We start from the raw sequence: 20018 nt of genomic DNA on the forward strand, positions 1-20018 counted from the left end.
TCAAGCATCGAGACTGAAGGCACATCCGTTGCGGAAATTGCTTCCGATGGATAAATCAGGTTCACGTTGCGGACCAATTGAGTATGGGGCCGCTCATCTTCTGCGATTGAACACCGAAAATAATTATCAAAGGATGCGGGCGTGCGCGGCGCGGAAGGGGAACAACCCAAAGACGAGACTGACCTCAGGACGATCAGCGAACATCCACGTTGCGTGCTTAACGACCATGTATCGTCCTCATGAGTCTGCCCATCCTTCAACAAGGTGAAAATTAACACTTGAGATAGAACAGGTAGCTCCAGAGTGGAAGAGTGTCAGCATAGACGACTGGCCTGGCACTACGCATCCACATCACGTAACCAGCAAACGCGATACCGTCCTCGTCTCCCCGTCATTTATCTTCTGGAAATACGGAGATTCAAGGGGAGGAGCGGCGGATACGCAGGAGCTGGGGAGATGTACCCCCCATCTCTCATATCCGCCGTTTGCCAATCAAGATGGACTTCAAAATATTAGGAATGTGGGTGCATGGATGCAGACTCGCACAGGAGAACGCATGCCTTCCGTGGACGCGGAAACCAGCTCGCGCAACACCGGCTACGTTTCTCTCATTCCTTATCGGGTGATCCTCAAAGTTACACGAAAGACGAGAGAGGTAGTGGTCAGGGTAACAGGCGGATTTCGAGTAAGGGAGTGTGGTAGGGAACATGGCAAGCGGTCTTGACAGGTGGTAGAGTGCGAAATCACGCCTTCAGACACAGACAAAGTGACTTGGAACAGCAGGGATACATGCACAAGACGCTGACGACCATTTATGGTACCTCCTACGATCCAATCTTCGAACAGAGCGTGGAATGTGAAAGCCTGAAGCTTGAAAGAAGGGCCGCGGTTATTTCCAGAGACTCGACGGTCCACTTGATCGCGGCGAGTGAACCTCTTCCTGGAAAAACAAATGTCCAACGGCGGGCCAGTCGGAAGGCATTAGGCCTTAGGGATCAGAAGGGATCGATGTGCCCGAGCTTGTAGCAGAGACTCTGATAGAGAGAACTATAAATCGTAGCCTCATACGAACCTTAGCTACGGTACCGGCGTTAGCATCGTATATCAGAAAAGAACGGCGGACCATCCGGACCGGAGCAGGGCCTAACCCTATTTTCAGTCTTCGTGGACAAGTCGCCCTCGACTCCGAGTCTCTGCGATCCGTCGACGTGTCGCATCCGCTGCAACCAGCATGCCGATACAACCTAGAGCGTGAGTGCCTGATAAACTCCGGTCTACGTTGAAGGTCGCTAGTCTCCATTGTATTCGTCACAGCCCTAGTCTCCCAAAGGCAGACTGACACTCTGCTTCAACCTTCGTGCCTCAGGATATCCGTGTCTGGCCGAGAGATCAAATAAACAGGAAAGCCTCTGAACAGACGAAGTCTGGATCGTAGCCTGAAAAGTACGTACACATCGGCGATCCACTCTATGCGAAAGCGAAGAAATATAGGAATGTCCGCAAGAGAAAAGAATCAATCGATTCCGCCAGAAACCTTCGCCGCTGGCCAGGTATTGCGCTTGGCACAATACGACGTGCCAGGTAAAATATTTAGTGGGCATCTCCCTGCCCGCCCGGCTGTATTAGGCCGTATTGGCTTATTGACGCAGGTTGTGCGTCGATGTCCCATTTTCTCTATCGCGTCTCTCACTATCGGAATCCACAGACCGGTGACGAGACGTACGAGGAAAGCGTGGCGTTCGCGAAGCTGGTACTGCAGGTATGAGCTCCTCATTTTCAGCACCTGCATCGTACGCGAACTGAGGCATCAATTTCAGAATCAATGTGCCGTGTCTTCGGAGATTCGAATGTTCGTCGCTCAGCTATGGCAACACCAAGAGAAGTGTGCGCAAAAAAAGCGGTAAGTCCATCCTTTGTTCGTCATCCGTTCCTCTGGTCGTACGACACAGACCTGCCGGTATGCCGCAGTATCTGTCGATTATCAAAAACGGGACCACCGGTCAGCTATGAGGTCTTGTGCCTTCGTGCTTGCAAAACAATTTTCATGGATGCGTCTTCAATTCTGAGCCTCCTCGGAGGGCACAGCTTCCATCGCGACTATCGACGGGGCCCAGCACCGGCCCGACACACTCAACGTTTGGAAGTGCATTCTGAAGAGCAAGCGGTAAGTCGACAAAGTCCGTCGCCTCTGGGCCTTGGGAATGACGCAGACCTTCCGCGACCATCAAAGCACCTGCACAGACGAAGAATAGATGCATCCATTGCGCTCAGGACACATGCTGGAGCTTGCGACAACGGGGCATCTAGTATCAACCACGTAAATCTCGTGCTCGACAAAAACAATTGCAGAAGATTCAATACTCGTGGCGATCTATATCTCGCGGCCGTCTTCCAGGACAGCTTTCGACAACTGGCCCTGTGGTACGGACGGGGATCGATTGACAGCTCTTTGTATACACTTCCACATCGAATACCAAATCCGTTGCACTAGCACGACGACGCGCTGGAGGCGATTATCGTAGTATATCTGTTTTCTCCTGCTAAGACATTCTCATGCGCGCGGCAGTGAGCTCATCCCAATCATGTCTCCAGATCCCGTCGGCTTCGCGGAGAATCACAGCTGAGGCTCCTTCCTCCTCAGCCAGTCCACCTTTCCTTCTCTCGTATTGTATTGACCCACTGGGTTTGCGTACGGTCAGAGTGCGGGAGATGCCTCTTCTTTGGAGCGCATGCAAGATGCACACTGCAAACAAAGAAATATCCGCTGATGCAAACATTACTCCGCTCGCACCTCCGCCGACGTTGCTGCACAAGTGATTGCCATGGACCGTGGTCGATAGTGCACAAGCCCTTAGTAGCAGCTTCCGAGAGTGGACTACATGGCTCATTAAGCCTAGTACCGGCCTGGCCACTGGTTCGTCTCGGGCTCAGACATGGACAAAGCGGTACGTTCCCGATCTCTCGTGTTAATCATCGTTCTGACCTCATACTCGTCCGCCATACGCCTCGCGCCGCTGGAGAGCTACGAAGTAACCGGGTGGTACGTGTAGAAATTCTCGGAAGGCTAAACTCACTTCGCTCCTTGGATGATTAGCTTGTGATCTCGAAATCCCTGGGCATCGTTCTAAAGTCGAATTTCGTCACTCGCTGGACGTCCGGTGCGTCTCTCTTGCGATCTTCTCTCATACTTTCCCGTGACTGTCACTGGAACAGCCATCTCGGATGCTTGCAGCAATCTTCTAGCCAAAGTGGCGACGAAGGAGAAAGCTAGACAACATCACTACTTTCCTTCCATGGCGGACTGCTCAGAAGGTTTGTTAGAGAAGGGTCACGCCGGCATTGATTTGGGCTCGATCTTCTCGACAGCGTCTTCTCCGAGGGCCAGTGCATTCTTTATTTACCGAAATGGATGTCGTCCCCACACACGGCGACAGCGTCTTGGAACACAGCGAACTTATCGACATCTCGATCACTGATCTCCAATCTCAAACAACCGTTAACGTGCGCCCACACAAGAATCGGGCGGGGCGTCCCAACAAACCAGTCAATACCTTCCTTCCTTTCTGCTCTGAGAGATTGAATAATGAGGTTTGATAAATGCGCGTAAGTGCTAGTGGTACGCGTGAGTAGATGGAGAGCACATTGAGAATTAGAGGTCACATTTGTTGGAAACACTGTCGTAAGTTTGTTTGCTTATGGAGACAGTTTGCTTGATCATGCAAGAATGTTGTAGCACCGAGTGTGCAACGAGATGACGAGTATTGCTCAGCCGGCGAACCGGAGAACACGCGTGTCTGCGTAAATCGACATTCTCGATGACGAGCTTGAGCTGAGCTTTTGTGGGCCAATGGAAGTTTGCATCTTGGCATCTGGGAACTGATCCCGACTATCTCGCTGTAAGGACATCACGAAGATGTTTGACTTTGAGAGACTGGGGTGCTGACCTTTGCTATTCGCGTGTACATGGATACCTATGGCCTCCAATATGCAGGAGAAGTCAACGCGCGGGACGATAGGACATCTCAGGCTACGGTCTCCTGTGCAGCGTGCAAGCTCGCTGCAGGGAGACATGATCGTGTGTACCTCACACGAGTATCACTCATCCACAATGCAAAACTGTAACTACCTTTCATCTGCTCCGAGTTGCCAAACTTAGCATGGATGTCACATGCGCGCTGCAGAACGAGATATTATACTATTTCTGATAGCGTGGAGCTAGCGAGGACAACGACGTATTCATCTCGTGCATTCTGTGCACAATATTGGGCCCAAAGAGGGAGGAACTTCCGAACGCGAAGAAGACTATTGGAGGACAAGCTTCCCGAGGCATGGATATCCCTCACGCGCAACGCAGAAAAAAGTGTTCGAATATCGTCCAATGTGAGGAACCCTAGAAAGAAAGATATCTCTAGCATTTCCAATATACGATCAGCGTCATCGGGGCTCGACAGAGCCAGAAATACATGAGGGGACTCCCGGACGGAGTCAGCGCAAAGAATTGGACTCGCCTTACTCAAATGGCGTCTCATTTGCAGAGCTGAACGGAACGAACCATAAATGGGGGAGTGCTGCAGGAGGGCGAGGTGGAGCTACGCAGATCGCGTATAGAGAGGCCTCAAGAGTCGAGATTCGAGTCGTGTGAAGCGCGTCCGTTCCGAAAATTGTTTGCAATGTCGAGCCAGGGTTCACGCCGCCGAACAATCGAGTGTGGGGCAACAGCCTGCTAATCTTCCACGATTGAACATTGAAATAAGGACCAAAGGGTGCGGGCGTGTGATGCGTGGAACGAACAAGCCTAAAGACGAGGCGGAGCTCAGGACGAACAGCGAGCATCCGCGTTGCGTACCTATCAAGTACGACACCATCCATATCCTCATATCTCAAGCTCTCGCCCCCACAAAAAATCGAGGTTGGGAATGGTGCTGCAGCGACGCGGCTGCAGAGTGCAAAATTGTTGCTGTAAGAGCCTGGCTGGGGACCTGTCAGGTAAGGAGCGACCGCGATGCCGACCGCGCTTCCTCCATCGTTCATCTTTAAGATATCTTGAGATTCGGACCAAACAGCGGGAGCAGAGGATGTTCGAAGCTGCCAGACACGAGACCATCCTGTCATCTCTCATATCTGTCGATCACAAATAGAAAAGATGGACTGAGACAAATTGGAATGCGGGCGCACTAAACGGAGTATGTAGTTGGTGTGCTGACGAGCACCAGAGAATCGAGAGACTCGCCCAGAGGGATACATGTGCATGAACAATATCAGACTCGTCTTTCCCGTCTCTCCTGAGAAGATTCACTGGAAATTAGTAAGAAAAGGATGCAGTAAGGGTGGAACGGGCGGAGCAAAGGAAACATAGAGGCCGCGTCGTGAAACAACACCGTCCAGAACCCAGATGAAGCCCAGTTAGCCGAAACAGGAGGAATATATGCGGGAGCTAGACAGGACAAGAGGGGACATACATAAGATCCGCGCCCAGCGAATACCTGTCGCATCTTCTGCAATCCAATCGGAAAGCAGCCCATATATTAACGTCAAAAGAAGGGAGATTGGATCTCTTGGACAGTAAAGGAATGTCTCAAGACCATCGATAGCTTTCCAGCCGGGCTGCAGTCAGTGAGAAGGGAAGACAGGAAAAAAGCAAGAAGTAGATGAGAACTCAGTACTCACCACTGAGTCTGGATCAACAGGACCGTCAGTGTACCGGAGCTGCAAATATTGTAAATATTGCGAGTGGCTAGAGCCAGGTTGAAAGATGACTAGATGAGGGTAATGGCCGAATATTTGAGTTGTGCCACCATGCACCGGTGAACCGTGACGTCACACGAAGGACGTTGACGTTGTAGGCGACAACTGAGAGTGAGGTTAGGGTCCGGATGGTCGTCGACGTCCAGCATAAGCTATCACAGAAATCAATTGAAGGGCATCGAAACTTCTTCATTTGGGCACCAACACCGAGGCTGATTGGAGGTAAGGCTTCTTCTACGGAGTGTTTAAGTTACCACTGGCTCAATTCTGGATCCCACCAAATAAGGTCTACATGTGGACGATCGCCATCCTATTACTGTCGCCGGCTTGTATCGCTGGCTGACGCTTCTCCTGAAAAAGACACATCCGTTCAACTTGCATCCCGTCAGAATATCACCAACCGACGCTATCTTCAGGTATCTACCGCAACGTACTGGGGACGCGTACCCTCGTGATTCTCAAGCGTGCCTTAAGCCGGGTGACATAAGCGTATTCCTACCTGGTATGTAACCCACTTGTGTCAGTCGTAGCCACTGCTAATCTGTCCTCGCAGGCGAAAGACAATTCAGGTTCCAATACGATGTTCGCTTCGGCGGAAAGCAAATCACCTACGCTAGAGAGGAGGTTCTAAAGCCAGAGGAAGCAAAGAGGGTGCTGTTACTCATTCCTTCATCGGACACTCGTCGCTAATGATCATTTGTGAATTTCCAGAATCGTATGGCAGAGTCATTCATAGAGGAGGTGCAATCGCGGGATGGGCGTCGATGTGTACTCACAGGTGCATCATCCGCAGATGCACCTCTCACGGTGTGCTGGATAGTCTTGCCATCGTCAATTATGCTTGTAAGTGTTTTCCACTTCCTTCTCGTGTTCACGCGCTGAGCGAAGCACGCATTTCGTAGGATGACTACTACGAAGGCCCAGAGATGCAACCGATCCTTGCCGACATAACACCATACTATGCTACATCGAATGCATGGACGCTGCGTACGGACCTTGCGGAGATGTTCATAAACAATGAGTGGGGCATCGACGTTGGTGTATGTCGTATCCTCTTAGAGTTTGCCACTAATTCGCCGGCTAACGTGCGAAATCGACAGGACAACTCCCGTGTCGTCTTCTTCGGTCTTTATGACAATTACTCGCATCTCCTACCCCAAATGTCTGCCAATCTACATCTCAGTGGGCCAATTTGTGAACGTCTTACTGAACATTTTTCCCGGTGCCTGAGCTGCAACATCCTTGGTGGCGATATTTATGACAAATACGATGGATTTGATGTGAAGGGTTACCTCGAGGACCTTGGATACACTGACCGCGATGACCTTGACCCGAATGATCCGGAATGGCAAACCGAGCTCGGGAAGGAAGTTTGGGAGCTGAAATTCAGGCTGAAGTGCGAGGAACGAGAGGATCGGTGAGAAGATTTTCTTTCTTTCTTCAAACCGATTTGGCTGTCTCCTGACGCCTTCGACTGTATAGGTTCGCACAATACGAGACCGACGGTCAAGACTCTGACAGCCAGTGAATGACCCGGGAGAGTGTCCACTGTGTACATGTGTTGTGAATTTCTCGTATGTCTCGTTCCATTTTCCTTCGTACTGGTCTTCGTGGAGATATCTATATTGGCCGAGGTTATTGCAACACCCTGCGCCAAGAACTGCTCATTCCTCCGATATTACAGAGACCGTCAGTCACATAAGTCACCGAATGCATACCATCCTTGGTCCTTATCCGTCGACTTCTTTCTCTCACGCCGACCTCGACGTTATCTTTTCGGTTATCTCTTTCGTATGCGTTCGGCGGGATGTTCTACACTGTTCCTGGCTGTTCATGCAAGGCATATATGTCTTCATTCTAGAAAAAAAAACTGCTACTCACGCCTCTCTCAACTCGCGCCTCCGCCGACATTGCTGCGCAAGCGGTGGTTCCCCGTAGACTGATTTGAGTCGGTGCGTGAGTGCCGTGGTCTATCGATAGCGCACAACGCCCTAGTAGGAACTTCCGCGGGAGACTGGACTGCATGACGCATAAGCCTAGTTCCGGCTTGGCCGCCGATTCCTCTCGGGCTCAGACATGGACAAAGTGGTGCATTCCTCTATGGTGATATCTCATGATCTCGTGTTAATCACCTATCTGACCTCATGCTTCTCCACATAGATGCCACGTCCCGTTCGAAAGCTACAAAGTAACCGAGTGGTACTTGCAGAAATCCCCCGATGGCGAAATTCACTTCGCCCCCTGCGTGATTAGCTTCTTACCTCGCAATCCCTGGGCATCGTTCTAGAGTCGAGTTTCGTTACGCGCTCAATGTTCGGTGCGTCCAGTGCTATTAATTCCTCTCGCGATCTTCTCTTCCACCTTCCCGCGACTGTGAATGGCTATCTCGGATACTTGCAGCATCCTCTGGCCAAAGAAGCAACCACGGAGAAAACTAGATGACATGGTTGCTTTCCTGCCACTTGTTAAAGAAGAGTCTTCTTCACTCATGTCGACATTGACAAAATAGTCCTGAGCGACCCGGCCGGCACATTATTTATTCGGAGCCGAAGGGTACGAAGACATCTGAGTCCCAAGGTGTATCGACCGTTCTCTCTCAACGCTGTTGTCGTCGGGGTCCGACTGGCCCTGCCAACTTGCTTCTCTTTCAGGGTGTTGTTTCGCGGGCGATCGGGGCTCCAGTTTGAGATCGAGATGTCGATGATCTTGTTGAGGTCCAAGTTGTGTAGATATTCGCTGGTGTGGAGACGTCATCGGTTCGGAGGTAGATCGAAGTTTTGTCACCGTGCGGAAGTAGGCCGATGGGGGAAACACGCGAAAGGACCAGAGGTTGCGGTTGTTGAGGGGTCAGATTTTATATTTGTTTACATACGACGGAGACAGATCCCATGTTAAGTCTCCTGCAAGAATTTTGGGACACTAGAATTGCGACGAGCTCGCAGGGGGTATATAAATATATATACGTGAGGAGAGCAACCTCGCGCGTCAGCACTCCAGTATTTCACATATCTTTATGACTACTCGTGAATACTTGCAGCCAAATAGTTGGGATCCAGGGATTACACTCCTAGATGCCAAGATGTAGACGACGAAGTCCCATAGGCTCAGCGCGTCATCGAGCATGTCGACTTGCGATACTACAGTATGGCCTCAAATGCGCCGAAGAAGTCAAAGCCCAGGATGATAGTATGTCCACGACGTCTGGCACAGCAGGTGCAGGCTCGCCGAAGGGAGATATATGAGTGTGGTAGCTTACACGAGCATCGCTCATCCACAATGTGAAAACGGTATCCATGTTTCATCCGCTCCTCCTTCAGGACCTTCGCACACTTAAAAGAGAGGTTGGGGTGGGGAGGACCAATGCGGGGATGAGCGGGCGTCGAGTAGGAACTGTGCGCTAGTACCCCCACCCGCTGCTAAAAGGCGTCTCGTGCACCGTCAGCGCCTTCGTACCATCTTGTCCCCAGTGCTGAATACGACGCTGAGTCTATTAATGCGTGTGGGCGGCTGGGACGAGGCAGGCGAGTAATGTGGAAGGGAGGACGTGCCGGGATGTTGAACTTGGCATCGGATATCTCGCATGCGCAAGGATTGCTGAAAGAGAGAATTAGACAAAGAGCAGAGCCATGACGGCCTACTCGTCTCTTGCATCCTGTGCAAAAAAGTGAGGCGAAAAGGGGGACGAACACGTAGGATACTAATTGGAGGATAAGCTTCCTGCCGAATGGACATCACGCACACATAACGCGGAAGAAAATATTCGGATATGTTCAGATATATGGAACCTGCGAGAACGATAACGTTAGCATCTCCAATTCACGATCAGAATCATCGGGGCTGGACAGAGCCGAAAATGAATAACGGGACTCGCGGACAGAGTCCCAAGAAAGAATTGAACTCACCACCTGAGGTGCAACGACGAGACCGGCTGCTCATTCGCAGAGCTGAACGGGACGACTGCAGGGGGGCGACTGAGCGACGAGGATGAATTACGCAGAGGCCTCAAGAATCGAGACGGAAGGCACGTCCGTTGCGGAAATTGCTTGCAATAGTTGAATCAGGTTCACGTCGCCAACCAATTGAGTATGAGGCCGCTCATCTTCTGCGATTGAACACCGAAAATAATTATCAAAGGATGCGAGCGTGCGGCGGGGGAGAAAACAAACCTGAAGACGAGACTGACCTCAGGACTATCAGCGAACATCTACGTTGAGTGCTTAACGACCACGTCATCGTCCTCATGAGTCTAACCATCCTTCAAATCAGTGAAAATTAACACTCGAGATAGAATAGAACCGACCGCAGCTGCAAAGTGGAGCAGTGGCGTAGACAATTGGCTTGGCACTACGCATCCACATCGCGTAACCAGCGAACGCGATACCGTCGTCACCTCCCCATCGTTTTTCTTCAAGACTGATAGCGAAAAGAAAGAGCGGCGGACGCGCAACTGCTGTGGAGATGGAGATCAGATATCATAAGATTGACATGCAGAATTACACTTAGGCACCCCGAAACCCGGGGACAGCTCTGCACGACAACGTCCCCCACCTCTCATATCAGACTCCGCCGTTCATCAATCGAGAAGATGGACCGAAAAACAATAGCAGTGCGGGTACATAGACACAGACGCGCACAGGAGAACACATGCCTTCATGGACGCAAAGCAGCGAGCGCAACACCGGCTACGTCTCTCCCATTTCTTATCGGGTGATTTATCAAGAGTTATGCGAAAGAAGAGGGAGGTAGCGGCCAAGGTAACAGGTGGAGTGAGGGAGTGTGGGAGGGAACATGGCAAGTGGTCTCGACAGGTGGTAGAGTGCGAAATCATGCTCTCAGACACAGACAAAGAGCGGTGGCTTGGAACAGCAGGTATACATATGCACGAGGCGCTGACGACCATTTATGGCGCCTCCTACGATCCAATATCTTCGAACAGAGCTCGAGCGCGGAACTTGAAATCGTGAAAGCCTGAAGCTTGAAAGAAGGGGCGCGATTGTTTCTAGAGACTCGACTTCCACATGATCGCGCCAAGTGAACCTCTGCCCAGAAGAACAAAGGTATCAAATTATAGACGCAATAGTTTCAACGGCGGGGCAGAAGGCATTGGGGATCGGACGAGAGCGATGTGCCGAGCTTGTAGCAAAGACTCTGATAGAGAGGGCTACGAGTCAGCGTACCGGCGTTGGTTTCGCGTTGGTGTCAAAAAAGAACGGCGGACCATCCGGACCGGAGCCTAACCCTATTTTCAGTCTTCGTGGACAAGTCGCCCTCGACCGTCACTCCGAGTTTCTGCGACTCGTCGACGCGTCGCGTCAGGGTGCCGCTGCAACCAGCATGCCGATATAACCTAGATGTGTGAGTGCAGGTCTATGTTGAAGGTCGCTCATCTCCATCATATTCGTCACATAAGCTCTAGTAATGGTCCAGAGATCAAATAAACGCAGGGAAGCCTCTGAACAGATGAAGTCCGGATCGTAGCCTGAAAGGTACGTAAACATTAATGATCCACCCTATCCGAAGGTGAAGAAATAATAGAAATTTCCACTACAGAACAGAACCACCCGATTCCGCCAGAAAAACTCGCCAGGCATTGCACTTGGCAGCCCTCTGTGTGGCTCTCTGTGGCGCGATACTCACCTCTGACTCTGCCTTGTTGGCTCTCGTCTCTCCCTGCGGTGTGCTTGAATACATCTTTCTTTCAATTTGTGCGTGCAATACGAAGGGACACTGAAGGTGCCACGTTGCTCCGCAGCTCACGCGTGGGTGCAAGAGCGCGATTCTGCATATCGAGCCTTACCCCGCCCTGTCTGCGCATCGCGCCCTCGGTAGGTGCACGTTTCTCCTTTGTCTTTTATCAAAAACTCAAGCTAAACTCTTGGTTGGAATGCGGTGTGTGAGACACGAGGACTGGCTGTTTCTCACCGTCAAAATCTATCTTCTGCAGCGCCGACATTTGGTACCCACCTCAGGTCCACTAGCTCGGCGCGTCTACCATTCCTCCTCGTTCGCCTACCGCCCCAGCTCTCGCACGCCTCTAGCATCACATTCAGCAATGCGAACGAGGCACTCTAGACATGCGGATAGTCCCGCATCTCTCCTACGTCATTACAGCTTCGCGCGTCCTGTGTCGCATAGCTTCGCATTCAGACCTACGAACAAGATGCTCTAAAGGTCCGGACGGTCTCGTCCTTTCCAAGGTGACACCCTTCCCGAACACATTGCAATCGCTTGTCGCCCGTCCCTCCAGATACTTGCTCTGAACACCTTCGATCGAAGTCGTGAGATTATTCCTGTCCCAACACCAAATTTCACGAGAAGTTGCATCCTATTAAATAGGCTCAGCCATGCCAGACACACACGGAGAAACAGTGGGATACATTAGTCACTACCAGCCTATCAAGAACAATGATAAGGCTAGAGGCTGGCGTAGAACAATTGTGGACCTGATTCCAGACGACCATGTCGCTAGGATGCTGAGAACATCTTCATGCACGAGCATCAAGTTGATCTAATGACAGTACGATCAGATGGGATGCAGAGTAAGAGGCTACCTACTGACGAGAGAGATACTTCGCGGTAAAAAAAAGAATATACATAGTCGTAAATCAACAAGGAGAGCCGTTGCTTCGGAACGACCCGGAAACCCGCCTTTGTGGGTCCATGTATGTCCTGAACATGCTCACTAGAAAGTTGCGACAGAACATCACCTTCAATATTTCAATGGGTGGAATGGATAGTTCTGAGAAGGTGAACTAAGGAATTGTCGAGGTGTGATTCCGTCGTCACAACCATTCCTGAGTTCGACCATCAGTTAAATTCAGGACCCCGAGAACTTGAACTGACCTATGACTCCGACCGCAGATCCGGTACTGCCATGAGAACAGGGCGTCGTGCGGCCGATCGCAGAGCATAAAACAAGTTGTTCTCTCTTGTTTGAGTCTCGTTGGACTCAAGATGTACAAGTCAGTATTCAAAGTCTATTGTTCTATCGTAGACTTACCGTGACGCTGACGCGACCGGACAGCATCTGGCCGTAGCGCTCATACAGTGTAAGTCAAATTGAGGTCTATTGTTCTGTTTCAGTCAAACTGATGTCCAAAGAGCACCTGCGAGTGACAACGGCAAACAAAAGAAGGTATAGTCTTCCGCGAGCCCTTCTCGTGTAGATATGAAGTAGCGCGGTTGTTTCCTCAGTCTCAGCAAACCCACTTGCATCCTCTCGATTCATTCCACCAGCAATGATCCACGAAACCAAGAATTACATCCCTCAACACAAGTTATCAGAGCTTTCCATACAGAGGCGCCGAAACTTCTTCATATGGGCTCCGTCAATGCGACTTGAGGGAGGTGAGTGGTTTCTGACGGAGTATATTCATGTGGCTGAATACAAATTTGCCATGATGAGGTCTCCATCTTGATGATCGCAATCCAATCACCGTGGCCAAGTTGTATCGTTGGTTCGCCCTCATAATGGAGGATTCCTCTCCATTCTGTCTCCACCCGGTTCATATTCTTCTTACCAATGCTATCTTCCGTTATCTCCCAGTGGCCGCCGGACATGCACTTGCTCGCGATTCACAGATATATATTACACCGGGTGACGTTGGGATATTCTTACCTGGTATGAAGTATTGTTGTGTCTTGATTCAGGAGTTCATACATGTCACTTACGCAGGTGAAGACCAGTCGAAGTACCAAAGCCAAATTCGCTTCAACAAAGAGTATTTGTCATACTGGGAGGAGGACAATTACTGGCCAGAAAGGCCACAGGCGGCATGTCTTAATCTCAGCATACGCAATCTCGTGTAGCTGATTCACAGTTTTGCCAGAACTACATGACTGAACCATTTGTGGAGGAGGTGCGGATACGGGACGGACGGCGCTGTGCAGTCACAGGGGCATCATCTGCAGAGGCATCTCTTACTGTGTGTTGGATTGTGCTTCCGTCAACCGCTGACAAGGTATAAGTCTTTACATTCGGTCCTCGGTTCTGTCTTGACTGATAAGTGGATCATTTGTGCTTAGGTTGAACAACTTGTGCTCCCAGACCTGACTCCAATCCGTGCTGATATGACACCGTACCTGGCGACGTCAAACGCATGGACACTACGCACTGACCTCGCCGAGATGTTCACGAATAATCAGTGGGGAGTCGATGTTGAGGTATGTGATGCCCTTCCAATATGTGCCATACCAATCACGTATCTTGACAGGACAACTGCCGTGTCGTGTTTTTTGGTCTGTATGACAGCTACGCACACCTCTTACCTCAAATCCCCTCCAATCTTCCTCTCGACACAGAATCTGGCCCAATTCGTGAACGGCTCAAGGAGCACTTTACACGGTGCTTAGCCTCGAATATTCTCGGTGGCGACATTCACGACAAGTACGACGGTTTCGACTTGAAAGGATACCTGGATGATATGGGATACTACGAGGATGGTATCGATTCGAGTGACCCCGCATGGCAAACCGAGCTTGGAAAAGAAGTTTGGGAACTGCTTATCAGACGGAGGTACGCAGAACGGCAGGTTCAGTAAGTGTTCGCATAGTCACAATTATATCTTCTAATACATTCATTTCGACAGGTCTCCTCGCTACATCAATGTTGGAGATGCTGGAGACCAGTAAATAACCGAAAATTGATTGTATTCTCCGTATAATGTATACTTAAGCCCATTAAGATAGTCATACGTGGAACATTAAGATGTCGTATCGGAAACATGCACTGTGTACCCAGAAAAGTGGGGATCGCCATTGGCAGGAAGGATTTGAAGGTGTCGTAGGACACTATCGTCGGCCAGAGTCTATCCCGCGGCTCTCTTAAGCCGTTTAATTGGCTTGCCGTTCCCTAGTACGCCGTTCGTCCGTCCGTCGTCCGTCCGTCCGTCCTCGGCGTTGCGGTGCCTTCCGTTTGTTGGGATGGATCCGGCACAGTGAGAAATCGCCTTCACTGCCGACTTGGGCCTCATCGACGAGCTATCCTGCTTGCGGATCCTGTCATCCTCCGGCAGTTGACGCCCCAAGAACTCCGTCCAGTAGTCGTTCCACCGCTCCGGCGTGTCCCACTGCGTCGCCTCATTGGGATCCCGCGGGTGATTCGAGTCCATCGAGCGCGACAGCCAATCCCTGAGATCCGCGTTGAAGTTCGCCGCGTCGATATACGTCCGATTCTCCTTGACGTCCAGCTGGCCTGTTCCCGGCTCCATCGTCTGGAACGTCGTGTGCGTTACCTCAGGTACGTCCCCCACGCGGACCTCCCGGCGGTTGTGGAGCAGGGCCTGAACGACCTGCTTCGTGTCCTTGCAGTGCGCAGGATGCTGGAGCCAGTGGAGGCCACAGTACGCGACGACATACAGGAGTGCCTCCATGTCATCCTGTAACATGTGCCTCCGCTGGCTTCGCACCTCGAGACGCTGCGACAGGAACATGCGCGTGCCCTGTCGGGATGGATTTTAGCAAGTAGCGGCGTGGGAGACGGAGGGCGCTGCGTACCACGATGTACTTGTCCGTCGCCTGCCCGTCCTCCTGTACCTTCGACGAGAGCTCCCAGTCGATCAGGTAGCCTGTCCAGTGGTCTTGGTACGGCTTCCGGTACAGCATAATGTTGCCCGCGCTGATGTCTCGATGGATCCGCCGTGCCTTTGCGTGCGCAGCAATGAGCGCTAGGTTATCAGACAAATCTGTATGAGCCGACAGAATGCCCAAAAAGTGGCGGCAGGCTTACCTTGGAACGCGTCGTGTGCCGCGTTGAGCAGCTCTTTCGTGCCTTGCAGCGTCTGAAGCGGGAAGCCAACTTCCTTAAGGATAAGACAGTGGTGGACCCGCGGGTGCACCACAATCCGCGCACCGCCGTGACATACTCAGTCGGCCTCTCGGTATAAGTGCGACTCGGTGCACTGGAAGGCTGGACGAAGACACGAGTGAGTCGGACACTCACTGAACAGTAACAAGCTGATACTCACACGGTTGTTGTTGGCCCGCCTTGCTCCGAGTCGTCCTCTCGAAATTCGCCATGGCCGAGAACCGCGTGAGCATCCCGTCGGAGTACATCACCTTCGGAACATCTCCGTCGTGTTCCACATGCGGGACGTTCTTCACCACATGTGCCTCCAGCTCCTTCAGTATCCGGCCTTCGGGCTCAAGGATGTACTGCCGCCAGGTATCCTTCAAGAAACCGACTCTGCCGTCCATCACCGCCCAGTATCCGCGCATCGCGCCCTGCCTCATCGAGAAGTTCGTAGCGATCGGCCTCGACACGAGACACCGCTTGAGCCTCCCGTCCTCCGCACAGACGGTCAGCGCCGCGACGCGCCCCGCCTCGTAATGCAGCGCCACGGTCTTCTCAAGGAGCGCACGCTGCGCCTCGTACTCCGCCCGCACCTTGTCCTTGACCTCACCCCCCGGAACGTCCACCAGCTTTAGGTCGAGCTGTTCCCGAACGTGGCACGAAACCAGCTGGCGGAACAGACGCTCCTCGCCGCCCGACGCGCGCTCCACCGTCGGGTCGTACCCGCGATCGACCGTGGACGCGTGCGAGAACCTCCACAGGAACTCGCACAGCACTTCGGGCTTCTCCCGGAGGCCGAACGACTCCGACGCGACCACGCCGCTCATGTCCCAGCGCAGCAGGCGCGCGCGCAGCCCGTCGACCGACACCGAGAAGTAGTGCGCCCGGTGTTGGTGCATCGGTGCATTGGTGGCCCAGCGGACGGTCCGCCCCATCGCCTGCCGCGCCTTCATGCGATTCGTCTTCTCTGTGTCGGGCTGCGAGAGGACGAACTTGTGCCGCGCGCGGTCGGCGGAAGGCTTCGGGTCGCGGAAGAACTCGTCGTGGTCGCTGCTCTGCACGTCGATAAAAAGTTCCCCGGCGTACTTCGCGGCTGCCTCGTTGTCCGACCCGATAGCTAGAGCTGCCCTGTGCAAGTTGGTGGGAGAATATCAGGACATAACGACGCTATGTCTGGTGGACTCGTACTTCGAGGACGTACATAAGGTATCGGAATTAACATCCATGTTTCCGTATCTGACTACCTTATTGGGACAGAGTTTGATGTCAAGTCCGGGGCATTGTGTTTGAACTCGAACCCTGGGCAACGGTCCTGGTCCCCGATGGCCGCCAACTGCGGCCACACGCGCACGTCAACTCCAACCAGCGCCACGGTAAACAGAGCGTTATCACTCACCAACCGGGAGGCCACATCAGGCTCGTCGACGGCCTGCGCGCCGCGTGCTTCGCAGGGAGAAAGTCGAGGAAGTCCTCGACGGGCACGGGCCCGAGGACGAACCCTTCCGCTTTGTCAGCGTGGAGTTCGTTGTCGTCGTCTGAACGACGCAGATTTTCCCGCTCGGCGTTCTCTTTGCCAGCCAAGGGCGTCCAGTCGGATGTGACGCTGTGTGGGGTGGGTGGCAATGAGAGGCCGGCTTCGCCAGGTAAGGTTGACGGGCTGGGAGCGCGAGATCTGGAGCTGGACATTGTTGATGTTATTGATAGACGAGTAAACGGTGGTGGTGGTGGTAGTGGTGGTGGAAGAAGCAATTAAACAGAGGCAGCCATTTGCCTGTGCTTTTAACTTTCGTGTGGCACACACCACATGATCGCGTTTCACCACAGAACGCGCAGTACGAACTATCCTGGTACACACCAGTGTGCTAGGCGTAGTTCTAGCTGAGAAATGAGAATTTCAGTGAGACGTATGTTTAGAAAACCTCAGCATACCAGACGCGATGCTCACCTCTACCGCACTACGCCACTAAAAAGTAGCCCAATTAGGTCGGCCGAGGAATCTCGCAGGTCAACTCGTCCGCCTGCTGACCAGCGTCACCGACATCCGCGAAGTCCTCATACCACGCGGTCGATGCGGACTCGCGCTTTGATACGTACTGCTACCGCGGAGGCGACTGTCAAGGAGGTGTCGCGCGAGATTCCACGGCGGGCGAAGAAATGAGACCGGTAGACGTATGCGTCTCGTGCCTCTAAGTACGGCCAGAAACGCGATGCACAACCTCAGCCGGCAGCTGCTGAGTTGGTGTTGGCCGAGAGGAAGTCGGACGAGCGAACGTCTTCGAAATGTGAGCCAATCGACAACAGCGACACTCGCATCACCGCAGTAGGCAAGAACGTCGATATTCGAGCGTCGCCAGGATCGAAAGTTTGACGCGGATCAGTGTACGGTAGCCTGGAGGCTATGATGTCATGGGCGAACCGGTTGTCGACTAGGATATTGACCGAAAACGTTTCCCGAGAAGTGCGTAGAGACAGGGTCTGCGCCGCGGTCTCGTAGATAATCCTGCAATAGTCCGCATAGCACGCGTTGTGGAGTTGGGATGAGGCCGTAGCAGATCCTCGCTGGCCGGTTCGAAGAGCGCGTTTCTTTCGCTATGCGATATCTTCACCGCGTAGATGGAGCTCGTGTTGCAGTTTGTCGAAGAGCATCGTAGACTTTATCCACGCCGGGCGCCAGCGCGATAGCGTATTCGTGCACCATCTGGACCCTTCAGGAGAAGGTGCCATTTGATGCACGGAGGCGTCATCGGACTCGCAGGCCACACCAAGGAGTCCCGCGGGCGTTACGTGACGAACCATCGGACATTGCGGCACATACTGGAACCCTGATCACAGCTAGATCTTAGCGAAAGAATGAAGCGTGTTATTCAATACATCAAACAACGTACGTGAGCGATGTCACCAAAGTAGAGTGCATATCCATGAGATCGTCTGCGAAGTAAAGTTGAGAAATATATGACAGTGTCATACTTGAGCACGAGGCAGTTGGCATAGAAAGCTCGGCGCTGCAGATGTTCCTTGAACCGGGCACCTTGTTACAAAAGAATGGTGGGGACGCAGATTAACGCGGATCTGTTATTCTATCAGACAGAGACTTCCGTAAATTACTACACCTTCTGTATAAGGCCGCAGGCTAGATCGTGGTAGAATCATCTGTTCAGAGACTTTTCTGCGTTTACTTGATCTCTCGACCAGTACTAGTGCTTAGGTGACGAATATATGTATAGAGATTAGCGACCTTCGACATAGACCGGGATTTACCAGACACTCACCCATCTAGGATGTATCGGCCATGCACGCTGGTTGCAGCGGCACCTTGACACAACACGTCGACGTCGCTGAGACTCTCAGACGACGTGTTCGCGAAGACTGAGATTAGGGTCAGGGCCTGCTCCGGTCCGGATTTATCCGCCGTAGATTTGTGCCGTTCTGCTACTCCTAGCCTGAGTATGACGTCGTCCTCTCTGCCACTGTCGGAGTCTTCGCTACGAGCTTGGCGCATCGCTGCCTTCCCCGACTGCCCTGCCGCTGAACGTATCGCGTCTACAATTTTGAACCATTTGTTTTCCTGGGAAGAGGTTCACTCGTCGTGATGTAGAGCATCGAGTATCTAGAGTCCGCAATCGTGCCCCTTCGTTCAAGCTTCAAGCTTTCACAATTTCAAGTTCCAACTCTTTTCGAAGACTTAATTGTAGAAGGCGCCATAAATGTTCATGAACGACTCTTTCTTGGTCTTGTTCTGCCTAGCTCTACTCGCTCTTCTGTTCCGAGCCACGCTCTTCGTCTGGGTCTGAGAGAGTGGTGTCGCACTCTACCGCCTGTCGATTCCGCTGGCCATATTCCCTACCACTCTCCTTCATTCCGCCTGTTACACAAGCCGCTACCTAGTCTTTCTTTCGTGTAACTCTGAGGATCACCCGTTAAGGAATGGGAGCTGCTTTGATCGTCCATGCAGGTGTTCTCCTACCTGAGTCTGCATTGATGCACCCACATTCTCAATGGTTTTCAGACCCATTTCCCGGTTGGCGAACGGCTGAGTGTGTCATGGGGGTGGTTGTCATGTAGGGCTGTCCTCGCGTTTCACAGGTATGTAAGTGTGATTCTTCGTGTCAATCTTATAATATTTGACCTCCATCTCCACAGCAGTTGCGCATCCACCACTCTTTCTTTTCGCTGTTAATCTTGAAGAAAAGCGATGCGGAGATGACGACGGTATCGCGTTCGCTGATTACACGATGTGGATGCGTAGTGCCAAGCCAGTCGTCTACGCCACTCCTCCAGGTCCTATTCTATCTCAAGTGTCAATTTTCACTGATTTGGAGGATGGTTAGACTCATGAGGACGATGACATGGTTGTTAAGCACTCAACGTGGATGTTCGCTGATCGTCCTGATGTTAGTCTCGTCTTTGGGTTTGTTCGTCTTCCCCGCCGCACGCCCGCATCCTTTGGTAATTATTTTCGGCGTTCAATCGCAGAAGATGAGCG

At 52.2% G+C, this 20018-nt stretch overlaps 7 protein-coding genes across 7 annotated transcripts; 3 read left to right on the plus strand and 4 right to left on the minus strand.

Annotated features, from left to right (window-relative positions):
• Positions 1-1493: 1493 nt before the first annotated feature.
• On the plus strand, positions 1494-2491 carry SCP_0806310 (hypothetical protein; the record flags this gene model as incomplete). The annotated part of the gene is made up of 5 exons (XM_027761219.1): positions 1494-1652; positions 1706-1759; positions 1818-1900; positions 1969-2164; positions 2231-2491. The coding sequence occupies 5 exons, from the start codon at positions 1494-1496 to the stop codon at positions 2489-2491; spliced, it is 753 nt and encodes a 250-aa protein (XP_027617020.1).
• A 2018-nt stretch (positions 2492-4509) lies between these two features.
• SCP_0806320 (hypothetical protein) lies at positions 4510-5112 on the minus strand (the record flags this gene model as incomplete). Its single annotated transcript, XM_027761220.1, has 2 exons — positions 4510-4795; positions 4847-5112. The coding sequence occupies 2 exons, from the start codon at positions 5110-5112 to the stop codon at positions 4510-4512; spliced, it is 552 nt and encodes a 183-aa protein (XP_027617021.1).
• A 761-nt stretch (positions 5113-5873) lies between these two features.
• Positions 5874-7273, plus strand: SCP_0806330 (hypothetical protein; the record flags this gene model as incomplete). Its single annotated transcript, XM_027761221.1, has 7 exons — positions 5874-5967; positions 6032-6247; positions 6299-6396; positions 6457-6588; positions 6648-6785; positions 6846-7162; positions 7228-7273. 7 exons carry the CDS (start codon positions 5874-5876, stop codon positions 7271-7273), a joined length of 1041 nt encoding a protein of 346 aa, XP_027617022.1.
• A 2676-nt stretch (positions 7274-9949) lies between these two features.
• On the minus strand, positions 9950-10300 carry SCP_0806340 (hypothetical protein; the record flags this gene model as incomplete). The annotated part of the gene is made up of 3 exons (XM_027761222.1): positions 9950-9991; positions 10046-10195; positions 10253-10300. The coding sequence occupies 3 exons, from the start codon at positions 10298-10300 to the stop codon at positions 9950-9952; spliced, it is 240 nt and encodes a 79-aa protein (XP_027617023.1).
• Positions 10301-12983: 2683 nt separating this feature from the next.
• SCP_0806350 (hypothetical protein) lies at positions 12984-14376 on the plus strand (the record flags this gene model as incomplete). The annotated part of the gene is made up of 7 exons (XM_027761223.1): positions 12984-13092; positions 13151-13366; positions 13421-13518; positions 13575-13706; positions 13771-13908; positions 13959-14281; positions 14334-14376. 7 exons carry the CDS (start codon positions 12984-12986, stop codon positions 14374-14376), a joined length of 1059 nt encoding a protein of 352 aa, XP_027617024.1.
• Positions 14377-14552: 176 nt separating this feature from the next.
• SCP_0806360 (predicted protein) lies at positions 14553-17221 on the minus strand (the record flags this gene model as incomplete). The annotated part of the gene is made up of 5 exons (XM_027761224.1): positions 14553-15185; positions 15241-15410; positions 15473-15541; positions 15711-16663; positions 16932-17221. The coding sequence occupies 5 exons, from the start codon at positions 17219-17221 to the stop codon at positions 14553-14555; spliced, it is 2115 nt and encodes a 704-aa protein (XP_027617025.1).
• A 1094-nt stretch (positions 17222-18315) lies between these two features.
• SCP_0806370 (hypothetical protein) lies at positions 18316-18685 on the minus strand (the record flags this gene model as incomplete). The annotated part of the gene is made up of 3 exons (XM_027761225.1): positions 18316-18357; positions 18421-18563; positions 18646-18685. 3 exons carry the CDS (start codon positions 18683-18685, stop codon positions 18316-18318), a joined length of 225 nt encoding a protein of 74 aa, XP_027617026.1.
• Between the last annotated feature and the right edge of the window lie 1333 nt (positions 18686-20018).

The sequence above is a fragment of the Sparassis crispa genome (genome assembly GCF_003851025.1).
Source record: "Sparassis crispa DNA, contig_000007F, whole genome shotgun sequence".
Classification (NCBI taxonomy): domain Eukaryota; kingdom Fungi; phylum Basidiomycota; class Agaricomycetes; order Polyporales; family Sparassidaceae; genus Sparassis; species Sparassis crispa.